Here is an 18,624-nt window from a genome sequence, read left to right on the forward strand (position 1 = left end):
TAACATTAGGCTTGAGGAACTGAGTTCTGTGTCTTTGGAAATTGGGCTATTGATAAGGTAACTTCTTTGTTGGAATCTCAAGGACATTTGTAAACCAAGGGAGACTCCTGTCTTGCAGGATTGTGATCTCAGCAAGTTAACTATTTATCATTTTATGGCAGTCAGGGGTGCCTGAGGAATGCTACACCTATGGAGGGGAGCGGATGAAGGGGGGGGTGCAAGGCGCCAGCTCTTGCTTTGTCCTCAGCCAGCCTCCTGCTCCCTCATCAATAAACGATAAAGTTGTACCTCTTTGTATTAATCTATCGTAGGAGCTCCTATTTAAAACACATTCAAATACTGGGGATGGGAAAGAGGGAAAACAAAGTTTGGGGATTAAAGAACAAATTAATGCAAAAATAAATTACTGAAGCTACATTAAAATAAACTTCCTCGCATAGCGAAGGAAGCAATCAACAAAACTAAAAACTTGCTGAGTGGAAGATATGTGCAAATGACATATCTGATAAAGGGTTAGTATCCAAAATATATAAAGAACTTACACAACTTAACACTAAAAAAAAAAAAAAAAAAAAAACCCACACAAAAAATAAAACCAAAAAAAAAAAACATTTTCAGTTAAAAACTGGGCAGAAGATGAACAGACATTCCTCCAAAGAATACATACGCGTGGCCAAGAGATAAAAGAAAAGATACTCAACATTACTCATCATTGGGGAAAGGCAAATCAAAACTACAGAAAGATTATCGCCTCCCACCTGTCAGATGGCTAAAATCGGAAACACAAACAACGGTTAGCCAGGATGTGGAGAAAAAGGAATCCTTGTGCACTGCTGGTGGGAATGCAAACTGCTGCAGCCACTGTGGAAAATGGTATGGAGGATCCTCAGAAAATGAAAACAGAACTAGCCTACAATCCAGTAATTGCACTAGTAGGTATTTACTAGAAGAATACAAAAACATTAATTCAAAAAGATACATGCGTCCCTATGCAGCATTGTATACAACAGCTCAAATGTCATAAATAGAAGAATGGATAAAGAAGTGGTGCTGCATACATACAATGGAATATTATTCAGCCATTGAAAAAAGGAAATCTTGCCATTTGCAACCACGTGAATGGAGCTAGAGTATACAGCTAAGTGAAATAAGTCAGAGGAAGGACAAATACCATATGATTTCACTCATATGTGGAATTTAAGAAACAAAACAAGTCAAGGGGACAAAAAGAGAGAAACCAAGAACAGACTCTTAACTATAGAGAACTGATGGTCACCAAAGGAAGGAGGGTGGGGGCACAGGTGAAATAAATTACAGGGATTAAAGAGTACGCTTTTCATGATGAGCACTGAGCAATGTATAGAACTGCTGAATCACTATAATATACACCTGAAATTAATATAACACTCTATGTTAACTATACTGGAATTAAAATTTTAAAACAATAAAAGATACAGATGTAGTGAAAAGAAGGGCCATCTGTACCCCAATGTTTATAGCAGCAATGGCCACGGTCGCCAAACTATGGAAAGAACCAAGATGCCCTTCAACGGACAAGTGGATAAGGAAAATGTGGTCCATATACACTATGGAGTATTGTGCCTCCATCAGAAAGGACGAATACCCAACTTTTGTAGCAACATGGACGGGACCGGAAGAGATTATGCTGAGTGAAATAAGTCAAGCAGAGAGAGTCAATTATCATATGGTTTCACTTATTTGTGGAGCATAACAAATATCATGGAGGACAAGGGGTGTTAGAGAGGAGAAGGGAGTTGGGGTAAATTGGAAGGGGAGGTGAATCATGAGAGACAATGGACTCTGAAAAACAATCTGAGGGGTTTGAAGTGGCGGGGGGAGGGTGGGAGGTTGGGGTACCAGGTGGTGGGTATTATAGAGGGCACGGATTGCATGGAGCACTGGGTGTGGTGAAAAAATAATGAATACTGTTTTTCTGAAAATAAATAAATTAATAAAAATAAAAATGAAAAAAATGCTCTCCATTGCCTTCTTTCCAAGTAGAAAATAAATGGTCATTTTTTAAAACCAGAACATGTCAACAAAGAATAATCAGTATTTCAACTGGCATTAAATGAACTTGATGGCTGTAATACTGATATTTATGCTTTATTCTTTTTCTAATTACTATTTGTGAACCTTCCTTAAAATGTTCTTAAATCATCTGTTGCTTAAAAAAACCGAAGGAGCACAGCTAACCAGTCCTGCCACAGGAATAACATCATGACTGTACTAGGCAATGACAACACATTATAGCTTGCCACCTGGTCATCAACAACTGTAAGATACCTCTGGACTCTAGTGATGTTAAAAGTATGCAATGTTAGAAACAATGAAATACAGTATTGGTGGCATTACACAACAGAGCTAAGGAACACGGTCTATCACAACTAAGAAACCTCTTCACTGCCCCGTAGGAGTTATGATAGTAATTATTCAGTGGGAATACACCAAACTTGCAAACTACGACTTGCATCAAGACTTGGAAAATCATTAAAAACAGCTTGGGCAGGGAAGAAGGAAGGCAAAGAACATAACTTCAACAATGGCCATTACACTATGGAAAAGGGAAGTTGTGTGTGCGCCTGCGTACACGTGTACAGGAAAGTTATGCCCATCTCAAGTTATTCAAGTGAAATAAGACATAAACAATTCAATCTCTTATAAAGACTCTACGAATTGGTTCAATGAGAAAAAAATCGCAAGAAATATCAACGTTCTGGGCAATTCTGAATGAAACCTTTGTTTTATCTGTTTTCTGTCTTCTGGTATGTTCACTGGTAGGTTAGCCAAATAAAACAATGGCACAGGATCTGCCAAGACGATAAAAACAACTCATGAACTAGTCAAAGAGTAAACTCCCTAAACTGGAATCGAATCACCAATGTTTTCAGTCCGTCTGAAGAGGAAGAGAGCAACAAGAGAGGGGAGACTGGGCGACTACAAGAACGAGGTATTAGCAAATCTCAGCCATCTCAAGTATTTTAAATTTATCTCTACCCTACCCAACTAGTTTGATTTCACTGGCAGTTCTGAGTTATCTTTTAACTTGTATTCTCCTTCTGACCATTCTATCACCTCCATTCAGCCATTAATTACCTGGTTATTGAGAACGGGGTAAAATTGCAATTTTCTAAAATATGGATGTGCAGCTTTAACATATTTCTAATGATTTTCCATATCTAAAGCAAAAATAAATTTAAGTTCATTTGATAGGGGACCTCTGGAGGAAAGCTAAAAACCTTCTTTAAGAAGGCTGGTGGAGGGGTGCCTGGGTGGCTCAGTCATTAAGCATCTGCCTCCGGCTCAGGTCATGATCCTGGAGTTCTGGGATCGAGCCCCACACTGGGTTCCCTGCTTAGTGGGGAGACTGCTTTTCCCCCTCCCACTCCCCCTACTTGTGTTCCCTGTCTCACTCTATCTCTTTTTCTGTCAAATAAGTAAGTAAAAATCTTTTTAAAATGAAAAACAAATAAATAAATAAGCTGCAGGAGAGCCAGTAAAGATGTCAGTCTCAACCTAATGTTCCAATGAAAAATACACTCGAAAACCTTTCTGTGATGTACTGTAACGACATCCTACCTGACTTGTAACTGGGACAAAAGTTGACAGCGTTATTCCTTTAACATTTCCCTCTGGAATTTCCTAATTACTTCTACTACCACTACTGTAATACTGTCAACACAGATTTACTATTTTACTGTACATTATAAAAATGTTCAAGGATAGATATAAGTAGAGAAAACTACCCACCAGCCAGCTTCACTAATTACCAACAATATGTTTCCAATCTTGCTTCATTTGCCTGTCTCCACCCACAGCCCACCCAAAAATACACACCCCACACATATACACATTTATTCTAGATAATGCCATTTGACCCATACTTCTATACGGTTTTATTAACACCTTTCAAAAAAAAATAAAACAGTATCACAACCTTATAAAATTAACCGTAATTCTTAAAAAATTACCTCGTATCCAGTGTATATTCAAATTTTCCAACTGCTTCAAATATCTTTATTATTGAAAATTTTCAAACATAAAAAAAGATGGGGCATCTAGCTCAGTCGGTTGAGCATCTGCCTCCTGCTCAGGTCATAATCCCAGAATCCTGGGATTTGCCCCACGGCAGGCTCCCTGTCAGCAGGGAGTCTGCTTCTCCCTCTGCCCCTCAACCTGCTCACCTACTTTCTCAAATAAATGAAATCTTAAAAACTATATACATATATATGAGAAAGGCATAATGAACTCCCATATACCCATCACCCAATTCAATATACATTTGTCATAAACAATCTTTACTTAATTAACCTCACTCCTATTCCAGATTATTTTAAAGCAAATCCCAGGCACATCATGTTACCCACATATATAGCCTAGTACATAAGATGTCCCTTTACAGTCTAATTCAGAATCCAAACTAGAGCCTCACATTGTGGTTAGTTGTCTCTGAAGTCTCCTTTATTCTACAATAATGATTTTTATTCTCCCCCACCCTCTCTTCTTCTTTTCCACTGTCATTTTTTGTTAAAGATACCAAAACTTCTGACCTGAAGAATGACCTCATTTTTTGCATGAGGCTTCCTCATGGTATAAAGTTCTGCTGCTCCATCTCCTGTAGACATTTTAAGCTGGTAGCCAGTTATGCACGCTTGATTTGATTCAGATTTGAATCTTCAGACACAAAACTTCATAGGGAATGTTAGGTACTCCCCACCATACCACATCATGAGGCAAATAATGAGTTTGCCCCAGTTTACAGTGATGTCAAAACTGATGAGGAATTCAGCCTGACCCTGACATCAGCCTGACCCCTCCATGGTAACATTCCCCATCAAGCTTTGACCTAATAGTTTTAGCACCCATTGATGGTTACCTAGATCGATTATATAATTATGGATTTGAAAAGAATGGCTTTCTAATCCATTATTCCTTTTATTTATATTAGTTAAAATGTTTCCATAAAAAAAACTTGACTGTGCACATGTCTGACTACCCTGAAATCAATGACTCTCTGCCTTTATCAATTTTTAGAATACTGAATTAGTACAACTTCCAATGGTTTATTTCAATGTAATTATAAACTCAATCATGTATTTAATAGCTCTGCGTCTACTGTAGTAGTATCTTTTAGATAATCCCATCTTAGGCCACAGGAATCTGGTTAAATTGGGGGACAAAAGTGTATGTTTAAAAGAAAATACTGACTTTACCTCAGTCAAGATTTACTGTGAGGCAGACCATTTGCGTAACTAATGCATAAAAGAAAAAATATATATGAGAAAAAAGAAATCCATGAACACAGAAACAGAATATATTAGGATAAGAGGGTGAACACCAAGAAGACTTCTGACTACATCAAGAGGAAATATTTGATTTCTGCCAGCTGAATTGCAGCACATATCCTCTTCATTCTACAAAATCTTTCCAAGTAACACTCCCCACTGTCAACCCAATTCTACGATATCCCACAACGTTACAGCTCCACAGATTTACAGAAGCTTCTCAAAATCTATTTAAAAAGAAAAACCATTCAGCCTCTCAAAATCATTCTAAGCAAAGAGGGTCTTTTTCCTCTTTCCTTTTCTTCTGTTCTTAAAAACAAAATTTTCTCATCTTCTATCAGTTTGTACACTGGCAGCCCTGGGAGCCAAAGACGGGAAAGGGGGGATACTCTCAGAGACAGTTTCACTTTTATCTGTCCATGCTATACATGTCATTCTACAGGTCCTGCTGTGAGCTGCTTACTGTTGTCCTTATATTAAGGAATCTTAATCCCTGTATTAAGGGATCTGAAAAACTGATGCATTGGGGCACCTGGGTGGCTCAGTGGGTTAAAGCCTCTGCCTTCAGCTCAGGTCATGATCCCAGGGTCCTGGGATCAAGCCCCACATCAGGCTCTCTGCTCAGCAGGGAGCCTGCTTCCTCCTCTCTCTGCCTGCCTGTCTTTCTGATTATTTGTGATCCCTGTCTGTAAAATAAGTAAATAAAATCTTTAAAAACAAAACAAAACAAAACAAAACAAAAAACTAATGCATGAAGGCATCTCCTAAAACTCACCATCCTAAAACTCATGGGTAAAACAGCAGAGGAACTGCTTTCATCACTATTTGACCCTTAAGAATCCAAGGACACATTGCTATTATCAAGGAAATGCTATTTCTCATTCAGCTTTCTCTTTGTTCATGCAGTATCATGGTTCCGTAATAACTGGATACTGCAATAAGGTCTACACAGAGAGACTGGTTCCAGGATACAAATCCAAATACATTCATAGTTCTCATGGGAAATTCCATGACTGTGTCAAGCTTATTCTCTAGGATTTGCTGTGCAATAAACTAGGATCATGGGCAAGGATCACATGTCAAACTTCTCTGTGACCTGTCAATGTTTCTTACAACTGGAACAAAGTCCCTGAGGATCTCCATGCTGGTAAGGAGTTCAACATATTAATTTCTAAAAGGTCAGTAAAGTTTCCTCTTCTGAGGCTGCAGTATACTCCCATGATTTTCATAAGCCTGCTTCATGCTAGTAAAGGCTCTATATTTCATTACCCCAATCAGTAGCAATTGTGGATCAAGAAGTGGTTTAAGGATTTTTCTATCAGTTGCATGTAAATTTACATCAGCTGTTCCACAGAAGGTCACAAAGCCAAAAAGCCTCTTTGGGAAAGTCTGGCATTTGATCTCTGGGATGGCCTGATTAGGTCAGGAAAGCCCCCCCACCCAAGCCCCCACTGCTTTCTGTTTTTGAAATCTATCTTTCCCTTTGTCCTAAGGCTCCCTATTTTCACCTCCTTCACAAAGCCCCTGGGGCCACTGAAGGCCCCTGGCTCCAGAGGCAAGGACCAGACTCACTAAACAGTAACTGATATATTCACAAACAGTCTAATATAAGCACTGAAGGTTTAGTTGGTGCTTTGGGAAAGAAACCAACAGTTTCTTTCTACCAGAAAAAGTACTCAACTGCCTAATTTCTTCGCTCTCAAAAGGACTGAAGAGTGACACATTCAGAGATTTCCATAGATAGAGCTCATGGATGAAAATGCCATCCCAAAGAATAACACTGCTCCATTTGGAGTATTTTGTGTAACCTGTAACCACCGTATTTTCTGCAGCAATGCCAAAGTTTAGGTAGAACCTCACACATTTCAGATAGTCCCCATCATTAGCACAGCCGCATGATACTGGACAGGTCTTCAAGGTAGGCCTAGATACCAAAAAGATCTTCACAGTTAGATCTTCCAAGGGTGGTGAGAGGGTTAAAAAGGAACAAAAATGAAGGTCAAGGAAATTTTAACAGGTCTCAGACAAAGAAAACTGGGTATGAATGGTCACTGAAAGTATGTAGAGGCATTCCACAATCTGTGATTTTCCTGGGATTCCCTCATCACACATGTGGCCATCCACTGACACTGGGTGGCCTTCAGTTGCAAGGAAAATTGCCTCTTCCCTTCATTCAGATCTTTGTATGATCTATCCAGATAAAAGACAGTCCCTAAGAATCTACTGTTGCTCATTGCCAGAAACCTGAGAAATAAAATGTCCCACCTGGGTCTTGAACAAGCATGGGGCCATGTAAGCATTTCTCCTGACCAACATCTACTCCATCTCTGCAATTTCCTCGTTCATTCCCAAAGGACTATCTCAAATGACTCAGCCCCACAGACATCTTTCAAAAAGAGCCAAGCAGCAACAGTGCAGTATTGCTCAAGCTCTTTAAAATTCATGAATTAGGTACTTCTCGGGTCTCTAAATCCACAGGCTATCAAGAGACAAAACAGGACTCCTAACAATCAAGTCAGATATTTGACTACAAGGGATTGGCTTTGGCCATGGGCTGTCTTCACCTTTTGGCGGGCGGGGGTCGTGGGGGTGGTGATCAAGACAACTATCTGGTTCTGGTAGAGCCCAGAGTCCTTAGACTACATTGTCCAGTCTGCTCAGCTATTCATGTGTGTTGTTAATATACTTATTCCAGAGCCAAGCCTTGTGCTCAGCAGGGATACTAAACAGCTCCTCCGTACCCCAGCACCTCCTTCTCTGTAGTCTCTGCTGCTGAAATGGCAACTTAGCATCCTCATGAAATTACTGTTTCTCGCAGCATATTGTGGATGAAATGCACCTCCACTTTGCAAGGCTTGACAAACAGGCCATGCTCTCCTACTTTTCCGACTGTGGCTTTGCCAGCCTTCTACACGGTTGCACTAATTACTGACTTATTCCAAGCCTCAGTGGAGACAGATATACAATCCAGTTCAATAATTCAGTGTTATTTTAAGATGAGACTAAAAGGATCTGAAGAGTCCAGAATTATCTATCAGGCCAGAAACAGGCTGTACACACTATGTGTGCGTGTGTGTGTGTGTGTGTGCATGCGTGTGTGTATCGTAAGTGCTGAAGCCGCCATACTGCTTCACTGCTTTAACAAAGGGCTGTCAATCAAATACCGTTGCATCCACCCACCCAGGTGCGCACATCATGACCCAAACTTGGAATCCTTGCTCTCCACATCCAGTCGCTCTCAGCAGCCTCCACCTTTTACCATCTACTCCATGGAGAAGGCCTAGCTAATTCAGATAACTACCACAACATGCTGCCCTATCTATGCAAGTCATGCCCTGTTATTATATCATTTGATACGATCCTAAGAGTCTTTCACAGCGCCCCTGCTTCCTGACACAAGGCATTCCAGGCTCACCTTTTCCATCTCCCCCAGACCTAGAATCAGCCACTTCTCCAAGGAGTCATGAATCCCTCTAGTGGAACAAAGTATTTAACGTGGATAATAAGTCTGCTCATTGGTACGGAGTTGTCATTGTTTCTTTGCCTTGTGAGTATTCAGACTAAATTTACATGCAAGCCTGGTAAAGAAAAAGCAACTTACAGGCAAAGGAAACAGCTTCCCATTTACTTTTATACATAGACTATTGGGATAGTTGTCTTCTTGAGGGCAACTTGTCTCTGCCAGGCAAAGTCTGTATTAAAGAAAAGAAAAAAAGAAAATTGTTCTTAAAGAGTGTACCCAAACATATTTACATATTTCAAGTTCACAACTATATGCACATAGATAGCAAGTATAAAATTAACAGAAAGGGACGCCTGGGTGGCTCAGTTGGTTAAGCAGCTGCCTTCGGCTCAGGTCACGATCCCAGCGTCCTGGGATCAAGTCCCACATCGGGCTCCTTGCTCGGCAGGGAGCCTGCTTCTCCCTCTGTCTCTGCCTGCCACTCTGTCTGCCTGTGCTCGCTCTCGCTCCCTCTCTCTCTCTGACAAATAAATAAAATCTTTAAATTAACAGAAAATTTCAAACTCACCTCAGCTGAACCTGGACTGTATAATCTCTCCTACCACCTGGCAAAAAATCCCTGTTGGAAAGACAAAGAAACTGGGTTGAGAAGGCACAATGAGAATTCACAGGAACTTTCGCACAAAAGCATTGTTAGTATTTTTTATCTTATTCCTAAAGATTAATACTCCCCTACCAATAGCACAAGACTTAATCAAAACACTATAGTGATGAGAACCCCTCATTTACTTAACATTTAGTCATGTCTTTATGGCAATTTTAAGGTATTTTCAATTCACAGGAACTTTCATGATGCAGTATTTATTTCAATAGGCAACAGATTTGGTTAACATGAAAAGAAGTACCCTCGGTTCTAAAGGAGATTAATAAATTAATTTGTTTGCTCATAATCGTTCTTACTTTGGCTGGGCATTTTATTTTATTTTTAAAGATTTTATTTATTTATTTGACAGAGAGAGAGAGAGATCACAAGTAGGCAGAGAGGCAGGCAGAGAGAGGGTGAGGCAGGCTCCCTGACGGGCAGGGAGCCTGACGCGGGCTCGATCCCAGGACCCTGAGACCATGACCTGAGCTAAAGGCAGAGGCCTAACCCCTGAGCCACCCAGGTGCTCCCTTGGCTGAGCATTTTAATTATGTGACTTTAAAAAAAAAATACGTAAGAACTCATTCACTAGACTATTGGTCTGGAATGCAGACCGAGCTTTAGCTTTTATAGTATGTGATTCTAATATAGAACCAAAATGGAAGAACGAGTGCCTAGAGTCTCGGCATCTCTATACCATGGCAACTTCATAATTAAGTATCCAAATAAGGACACAGAACCTCTTAGAATTTCTACATGAGAACCTAATAGAGTCCCATATAAAATATTTTTGGCACTGAACATTCCAAAGCCTTGTCACTAAGGAGCCCACAGTGAAGCAGCACTGTGATTGCTTGGGAGTGTGTCAGATATGCAGAATCTCAGACCCCACTGCAGACATGCAAAATTAGAATCTGCACTTTATCGAGCTCCCTAAGTGACATGAATGCACGTTATAGTGTAGAAGTATTGTCCTTAGCAATTATCATCAATCTTGGACTCCATCAAGGAGAAGAGTACTAGAAAACAGTCCTTTCTTAAGAGTACATTTTGCCCTCACTTTGCTCTAACTGGGCCAGTCTTCTGTCACTATGTTCACTGGAAGGCAATAAAGCACCACAGTGACCAGCTTGGGTTCTACAGTCCCAAACTGTAGGACCTCGGGCAAACTATTTTTTTTTTTTTTTAAGATTTCATTTATTTATTTGACAGAGAGAGAGATCACAAGTAGGCAGAGAGGCAGGCAGAGAGAGAGAGAGAGGAGGAAGTAGGCTCCCTGCTGAGCAGAGAGCCCGATGCGGGACTCGATCCCAGGCCCCTGAGATCTGACCTGAGCCGAAGGCAGTGGCTTAACCCACTGAGCCACCCAGGCGCCCCTCGGGCAAACTATTTAACCTCCCTGTGCCTCTGTTTCTACATCTATTAAAGATGGAAAATTATGAAGCTGTTGCAATGATTAGATGTGTTAACGATACAGGTAAAGTGCCTGGAAGTATAAAGTGCTCACTCAGCCAGGGTGGGCAGCCAGCTGCTATGATTATTAACTCTGCTTTTACTTTCCCTCGCCGGTAGCCTCCACCTTCTCAAATGTCTATTCAAAATATCCCCATGCTCTAGACAACACTGACCTCTTGTGAGTAACCCATATCATTCCCCTCATATAAATCAAAAAACGTTTCAGTCTGGGTGCTGGTTCAGCAACAAAGACACAGTATTTGCTCTCAAAGGTCTCATGCTAGTAGGTAACAGATACATGCTACTAAAATAAAATGTGACAAATGCTACGGTACTTTACCAAAAAACAGGTGCTACAGAAAAGATGCAAGTTTTACTTTGTCTTAAAAGTTCAAGGCATTGGGGCGTGTGGGTGGCTCAGTGGGTTAAAGCCTCTGCCTCCGGCTCAGGTCATGATTCCAGAGTCCTGGGATCGAGCCCCGCTTCAGGCTCTCTGCTCAGCAGGGAGCCTGCTTCCTCCTCTCTCTCTGCCTGCCTATCTGCCAACTTGTGCTGTCTGTGAAATAAATAAATAAAATCTAAAAAAAAAAAAAGTTCAAGGCATTTATCACAGTTCAGTCAAACTAAAAAGTTAGGTTTGTACAGCAATGGTTCTGCCTGTATCTACTTAGACCCAATTTCACCATTAACAGTGACTTCACCGGTGCAGATTCTCAGCAAAAGGGAAGGGGGAAGATCAACCAGAGAAACCTAACAGAATCTTGTTGGGTTGGGAAACATAATCTGAAAAAAGAGCAATGGTAAAAGACATACTAAAAAGATAGCTGGGAAAATGATGTAAAGGGTTTTAAAGAGCTTGCCTAAGGATTTATACTTTATGCCAGTAAGAGAAATGAACATAAACTGGGGAATGCAATGTACTATATATGTCCACAAACATGAGGAGTAATTGAGTAAGCATCTTCTGACATTCAAATTTCTGCCAGTCACCATTTCTAGGAACTTTCACATGTTCATCTCATTCATCAAATATAAAGCAGGCTGTATGTCAGGCACTGTGACAGGCTTTGAGAATATAAAAAGGAGTAAGATGATGTTGTCATCGAGTTTGTAAATTCAAGTAGTCAAATAAATGCAATGAAGCTTTAAAAGAAAGTAAGTATGTAGTACAGTGAGACAAAGTGTGTGTTTGGGGAAATCTGGAAAGGCATCACAGAGAAGCTAAGACTAGAACTGGCCCTAAAATACACTTCAAGTTTGCCAAACAGAATGGGGAGGAAGAGAATATGCAAAGGGACAAAGCTGTGACAGGCCAGTTGCTGGGGAAGAGTAGAGTGACAGGAGATGCAATGTGACAGAAAATGAGTAGAACAAGATGTTGAAGAGAACTGCCAGGCAACAGAGTGTGGACTTCACGAGCTATCACTTCAGGGTTTTAAACACAAGAGAGAAAACACCGAATGGGCTTTAGAACGCTCTCATGGTTAGCAGAAGAGTTAGGGGACCACTGCAATTGTATCAGCAAAAGATGAGGGCTCGAAGGCTACTTAAAGGTAAACATCACTGAGTGGTATTTAGGCATAAAACAGAATTCAGTGACTGACTAGATACAGAGGCAGGATAAATAGGGCAGCGTCTAGGGTGGGGCCCAGGTTTTGGAATGGGGATAAGGCCACTCACCAGGGTAAGAAGTAAAGCAAGTTATGACACTTAATGCCCCAGCCACTGACTGAGGTGGTGATTATTTTTCCTATGTTACATTGGGTAAATAAGATTCAATGGGCTTTAGTAACTTACCCAGGGGCACAGAGACAGGCCTAAGTGGTTGGGCCAGTATTCACATTCCTTTTGGTATTATTCCAAAGACCATGCTAGCTCCCTAAAGGACAGAGTTGCATCATGTTTTAAATCGTGAAAGAGACATAGAAGAAGGATCAGTAGAGTGTAGCAAACCGACAGGACATGGTGGATGAGGTGTGGGATAATACAAAGGGGGCTCTGTGTCTGCACAAATCCCACACCATTAACGAAATGGGTAGTGGGAAGAAATATACCAAGCACAAGTCTCCTTGAAGCCAGTTTATTTTTTCACCTTTGCACCCCTGGTACTGGGAACACTGCCTGGATCATAATAGGCAGCAAATAAATACATGCCATGAAGCTAAATGAATAAATGAAAGAACAAAAAATAAACAAGCAAGTTTGGGCAGAACGAAAGTTCAATTCTGAATGTGCTGTTTGATGTACCTGTGCATCATCGAGGCAGGGACAGTGAATATGGACTCTAGAGCAAAGTGGAGATCTTGCAGCCAGCAACATAAAAATAACAATGCACATTCACAAAAACTATCAGAGAGTAGTGAGAAAGGAATCACAGACTGATTCCTGGGAACCCACAAGAGAAGTCAGTGTGAGAAGCTGAGACGGGATGATTAGGGAGGCACTAGTAGCAGATGGAAGTGGAGTGCTAAAACCAAGAAGAGAACTAAACTCAATGATAAATCTTCACAAGACGTAATAAGAAAAGAACAAAACAATCTGAACCTGAATGTGTATGAGCCTCATTTAGACCTTACTACCATGAGATGAGGGGAGAAGATGGATGCACAGCAGGAGTTCTCTAATTTGTCAGAGACTGGGAACACCTGGGGAGCTTTACAAACTGGGTTCCATCCTCAGAATTCTAACTGAACTGGTATGAACGAAACATGGGTATTCGGATTCCTAAAAGCTCTCAGTTGATTCTAATATGCAGCAAAGCATGAGAACCACAGGCACAGAAGTTAAATGACATCACAAGAAGTACCTCTGGATCCAAATCCAGCACATGTAATATGCTATGAAGTAAAGGAACCGTTTTTTTTCAAGGAGAGCAGTAAGAAATATTCTAAGAACAGAAACAGAACTCTTTGGAGAAGTGATCGATTCCGGAACTGGGACAGAGAAATTACAAAATGAACCTAGAGCACCCTTTGGTGCCAAAAAGTAAAGCAGTGCTCAGGAACCGTCGGAGACGGTTTGGCACAGGAGCCAAATGAAAGATCAGCCAATAGCCAGAGGTAGACCAGTCTAAACAACATGAATTAAAATTATCACAGCACTGCATTATAATCCAGATTACTCAAGAGCCTACGCAGATACAAGTAAATGACTGAATAAGTAAATGGGTGAGAAGGGACAGCTCTTCCTTACAAAATAACTCTAATGTGAAAAAAAATAAGGACATCAGAAAACCACTAGAATACAAGAGTGTTTATGACAAAGCAACTGCTGAAGGAAAAGATCCATCAGTGAATGCTAAATCAGTAGGCAAAAATTTGAAGAGGAACAGAATATGTGCCTTGTCTCCAAGTATCTCCCCCAAGATATTTATCACTAACGAAGGAAAAAAACACAACCCTATAGTGCCAAAATCTAGTAGAGAGTACCTTAACCAAGTGATCAATACTATGTAGTGATCAATAACATGATACACTAAGAATGGCATATAACTCGAGGTATTCTTGCCAAAAATGCTTAAACTCATGAAAAAATATCAGACAAACCCAGTATTTTACAAAATACCTGGCCAGGACTCTTCAAAACTATCAAAAGTTATGAAAGACAAGGAGATCTAAGAAACTGTCACAGACTGAAAGAGACTAACATGAAACTAACAATTAAAGGTTTGGGGATCTTGAATTGAATCTAGGAATAAAAGTTCATTAGCAAAAAAAACTTGTGAAATCTGAGTAAAACCTATAGTTTGGTTAACAGTACCATACCAAGGTTAATTTCTTGGTTTTGATAACTGACTATGGTTATGCAAGTTGAAGCTGGGTAAAAAGTATATCTATTTTCATAACTTTTCTATAAATCTATAATTACTTCAAAGTAAAGTTTTTAAAAAAAATCTTGGGAGATAAATAAAAAGTAATTACATGGACCATGTTTAAATAAATGAAAATTTAAATTTTCTTAGAAACAACTAAGAAAATCTGAATATGGGCTAGTCACTGTTTTATATTAAGGAATTATTATTTTATTGTGATTATATTAAGAACTAATTAAAGATCCATCTTGAGGTATTTCCAGCTGAAATTATACGATGCTTGTTGATTTCCTTTAAAATATTTTAGAAAAAGGGCACCTGGGTGGCTCAGTCAGTTAAGTGTCTGCCTTCAGCTCAGGTCACAATCCTGGGGTGCTGGGATTCAGCCCCATGTCCTTGGCTCCCTGCTCAGCAATGAGTCTGCTTTTTCCTTTGCCCCTCCCCACTGCTGATGCACGTTCTCTCATAAGTAATATCTTTAAAAAATATATTTCAGGAAAAAGGTGGGGGGGTTACATCCAAACTGCCTAAGTGTTGATAATTACTGAAGTTGGGTAATGGGTACCAAACTTTCACTTCTACTCATTAGGGAGAAGATTTTGTATTATTTAATATGACTCTGGCTTTGTCTATATGTGTATGTGATTTACTTTGTCTTCTTTGGAAGGAGACCTACAAATAGCCTTCTATTGTTTTTTAATTTTTATACATAAGATACACAAAATTTATCATGTTAACTTCTTTAAGTGTATAGTTCTGTGGCATTAAGTATACTCACACTGTTATACAACCACACTACCATCCAGTTCTAGAACATGATCAAAATGTTTAGATGAGATTTAAATTTTAGTCATTCATATTTGGACTACTTAATATAATTCACATAGTTCAAACTTCAAAAACATATAAAAAGGATATAAAGTGAAAACACAGTCCCAACTCTGGCCCTGGCCATCCATTCCCCTGTACAGAGGCAGCTGATCGGATCTGTCTAGACATATTTTAGACACTTAAGCAAATTACACACACATCTACCTTTTTAGGGCAACTGCTAAGTTATTCACATTTTGATGGTTTGGTTTTGTTCACTTACAAATGTACCTTGAAATCTGTATCTTTATATCTGACACACTCTAAATAATCTCCTTCCCTCAAAGATCCACGCAACATTCTTGAAGCCTTCCCAGACCACCAACGTTAATAGTAATCTCATCCTCCTATAAATCAGTTATTTGTAATTACTAAAATTGGATCTCTTCATCTGACACCGTGCAATGCCAAGACCATTTTATGTATATGAACTGGTTCATTAGCAAGAGAAGCTGTACTATGTAATATAGTAATTTGTACCTAATACAGAGTAAACGACCTCAAGCAAGGGATCATCACTGAATAACAAACAAGACTTAAAATTAATGATAAGGTTTTGGATATAAAATATAATTTTAATAATATAAGTTATTTTAAAATTTCAATTTGTTCTATTTATTTGTTAGTTGGTTTATTACTATCCCCAAGATTGAAAGTACTTCCAAATTTATAAAAACTCACTGCAATGTCTTGCTCCTGGTGAAAATGAACCACATCAGGCTACATTCATTTTACATCTTTGATAATTTGCTCCTCTGGATTTTCTGTTTTCTGAAACTCCTATTATTTTGGGTATTGGATCTTTTGGACTAATCCTTGTACTGCTCATAGAGGAGGAGCATTCAAATGAACAGCTGAAAGGAGGCAAAGACCTCTCCTCTGCTCAATCTTCTACTTTTAACTCTACAGTCCCAGAAAAATCATTTAACCTCCTACAGCCCAAATTTGTTTTTACTAAATCTTTTAAGAATGCAATTTTAAAGAGTCACATGCACATTATTAACACCAAAGAGGACTATATTTTTAACTGGAAAAGTATACACTATTTCCTTTTCTTTCGTCTTACATCTTAGCTCATTTGCTCTTTATAAATGTGTCTATTTTGTTCCTCCAATTTTTCTAAAAGGCAAAGCGAAGAGTACTTTCCATAATTGTTTTTAGATTTCTACTAATTTTATAGTCTTGGTGACCACATACCTCAGAACAGTGCCAGTTTATTAATTTTTCTGGGCTAAGAACATGATGTCTACTTTAACTCTTAAACTGCCTCAGTTTGAATGATAAAATTTATAGACATCCTATCTTTGGGCTGTTGTCACAAATTCTTTTTTATGTTGCTATATTTGGAATAAAATTTTCATTAAAAGTTATTGCCACAAAGTCAAAAAAAAAAAAAGTAAGCTAGGGTTTTAGTCAAAGATTAAACTGTTTTCTAATACAGAGTATTTATTAAGTATTTGGCTAACTTTAGTCAATTATACTGTTTTCTTAAGGAACAATAGTCCAACTATTATGGACTGAACTGTGTCTCCCCAAAATTCAGGTTGAAGACCCGACCCCCCAATCTGACCTTATGTGAAGATGGAAACTTTAAAGAGGTAATTACAATTAAAAAAGGTTGTACGGGTGGGGCCCTAATCCAATACAAGTAGTGTCCTCATAAGAGAAAGACACCAGGAATACACAGGCACACAGAAGAAAGATCAAGTGAGGCAAGAAGGCAGCCTCTATAAGCCAAGAAAGAGAGGCCTCAGGACACACCAAATCTGTTGACACCTTCATCTTGGACTTCAAGCCTCCTGAATTTTGAGAAAATAAATTTCTGCTGTTTAAGCGACACAGTCGCTTTGTAACGGCAGCCCTAGCAGATTAATACACCAACATTCATGAAGAAACATATTCCAAACATTCCTCTTACCTGGATATGCATATCTCTCTAACTTGCTGAGGTGTCAGAGCAAAAATAAAAAACTTCTCTTGAAATCGTTGAATACTGCTTTGAACTGGGGAGGGAAAAAAAAGAACATTCCAATATCCAATATCCAATATCCAATATCCAAAAGGTAACACACCCAAGGATATAACCATGTGCAATAACAATGCATTTCTGATCAAGAGTCTGCCAAATTCTGCAATTTTTTATGGTTAAAATACTCCAAAATAAAGAAGTAGTAAAATGCAGAGTCATCTTGGAATCATGAAAGCAAAGTCACTCTAAAACAGGCTCAATTTTCAGCAGTTTTTATTCTAAAACACTACTTGTAACATAGTCAAAATGTAACACAAATGTTCAAAATTCTTTTTCTGTTCTGTTCTGTTTTGAAACTGTTCATTTCATCCTTGACTACAGCATTATCAAATGAAAACCTGAGGAAGTCAAAAACTCTGCCTAGAACTCTATACCAGATTTAGGTGGTCTTTTGTTTGTTTTCTTTGTTTCGTTTTCAACACTTTATATTCAGCTACACAAAACATTCATATAAAACTTTAAACTTAATACAAGCACGCTAACCACAAAAAAAAAAATTTTAACTTAAAACTTCCAAGTTGATCAAATGAAGATACATAATTAATTATATATAGAAGTTTAAAAAATTGCCTAATGAAGTCATCCTTAACTATGTTATTAAAAACTGCGATCTACTTACTTCACAAAGAACTTTATAGCACATTTATCCTGATAAAAGTATTATTCAATGATGTTCTAGCACTCATTAAAACAAAATAAAGCAAAAGTCAATATAGAGACCTTGTGCTTCCAACAAGTATTGCAACAACTCACAAGGCAAAATGCCTCTTGTGTGTGTTACTGGCCACAGTTTTCCTGATACATAAAGAAAAGTAAACAAGATGCCAGTTAAATATCCAATGTCAGAGGTCTTCCATCCACAAGTCACACCAAATCAAGAAAAACATTAACTCCTTGAGTAAAACACTCTTCTTTAAGCACTGTTTATTACACCAATTATGTGCCTAGAAATTGTGTCATAAACTGGCTGGTATTTTCCGAAAGCTAAAAAAAAAAGGAGGGGAGAAAGAGGAATGTGGTAAAAGCCTAAAACTGAAACAAAATGCT

General features: G+C 38.9%; 1 protein-coding gene across 8 annotated transcripts in view; it reads right to left on the reverse strand.

Moving 5' to 3' along the window:
- Positions 1 to 18,624, reverse strand: part of PIAS2 (protein inhibitor of activated STAT 2) — a 90,790-nt gene that overhangs the window by 33,768 nt on the left and 38,398 nt on the right. For all 8 annotated transcript variants that reach the window (XM_059409595.1, XM_059409599.1, XM_059409594.1 and 5 more), the window contains 3 exons: positions 17,467 to 17,551; positions 9,338 to 9,388; positions 8,908 to 8,998 (listed from right to left, as the gene is read on the reverse strand). In XM_059409595.1, coding sequence (XP_059265578.1) covers positions 8,908 to 8,998; positions 9,338 to 9,388; positions 17,467 to 17,551 — 227 coding nt within the window. The remainder of the gene's footprint in view (positions 1 to 8,907; positions 8,999 to 9,337; positions 9,389 to 17,466; positions 17,552 to 18,624) is intronic.

The sequence above is a fragment of the Mustela nigripes genome, chromosome 8 (genome assembly GCF_022355385.1).
Source record: "Mustela nigripes isolate SB6536 chromosome 8, MUSNIG.SB6536, whole genome shotgun sequence".
Lineage (NCBI taxonomy): Eukaryota > Metazoa > Chordata > Mammalia > Carnivora > Mustelidae > Mustela > Mustela nigripes.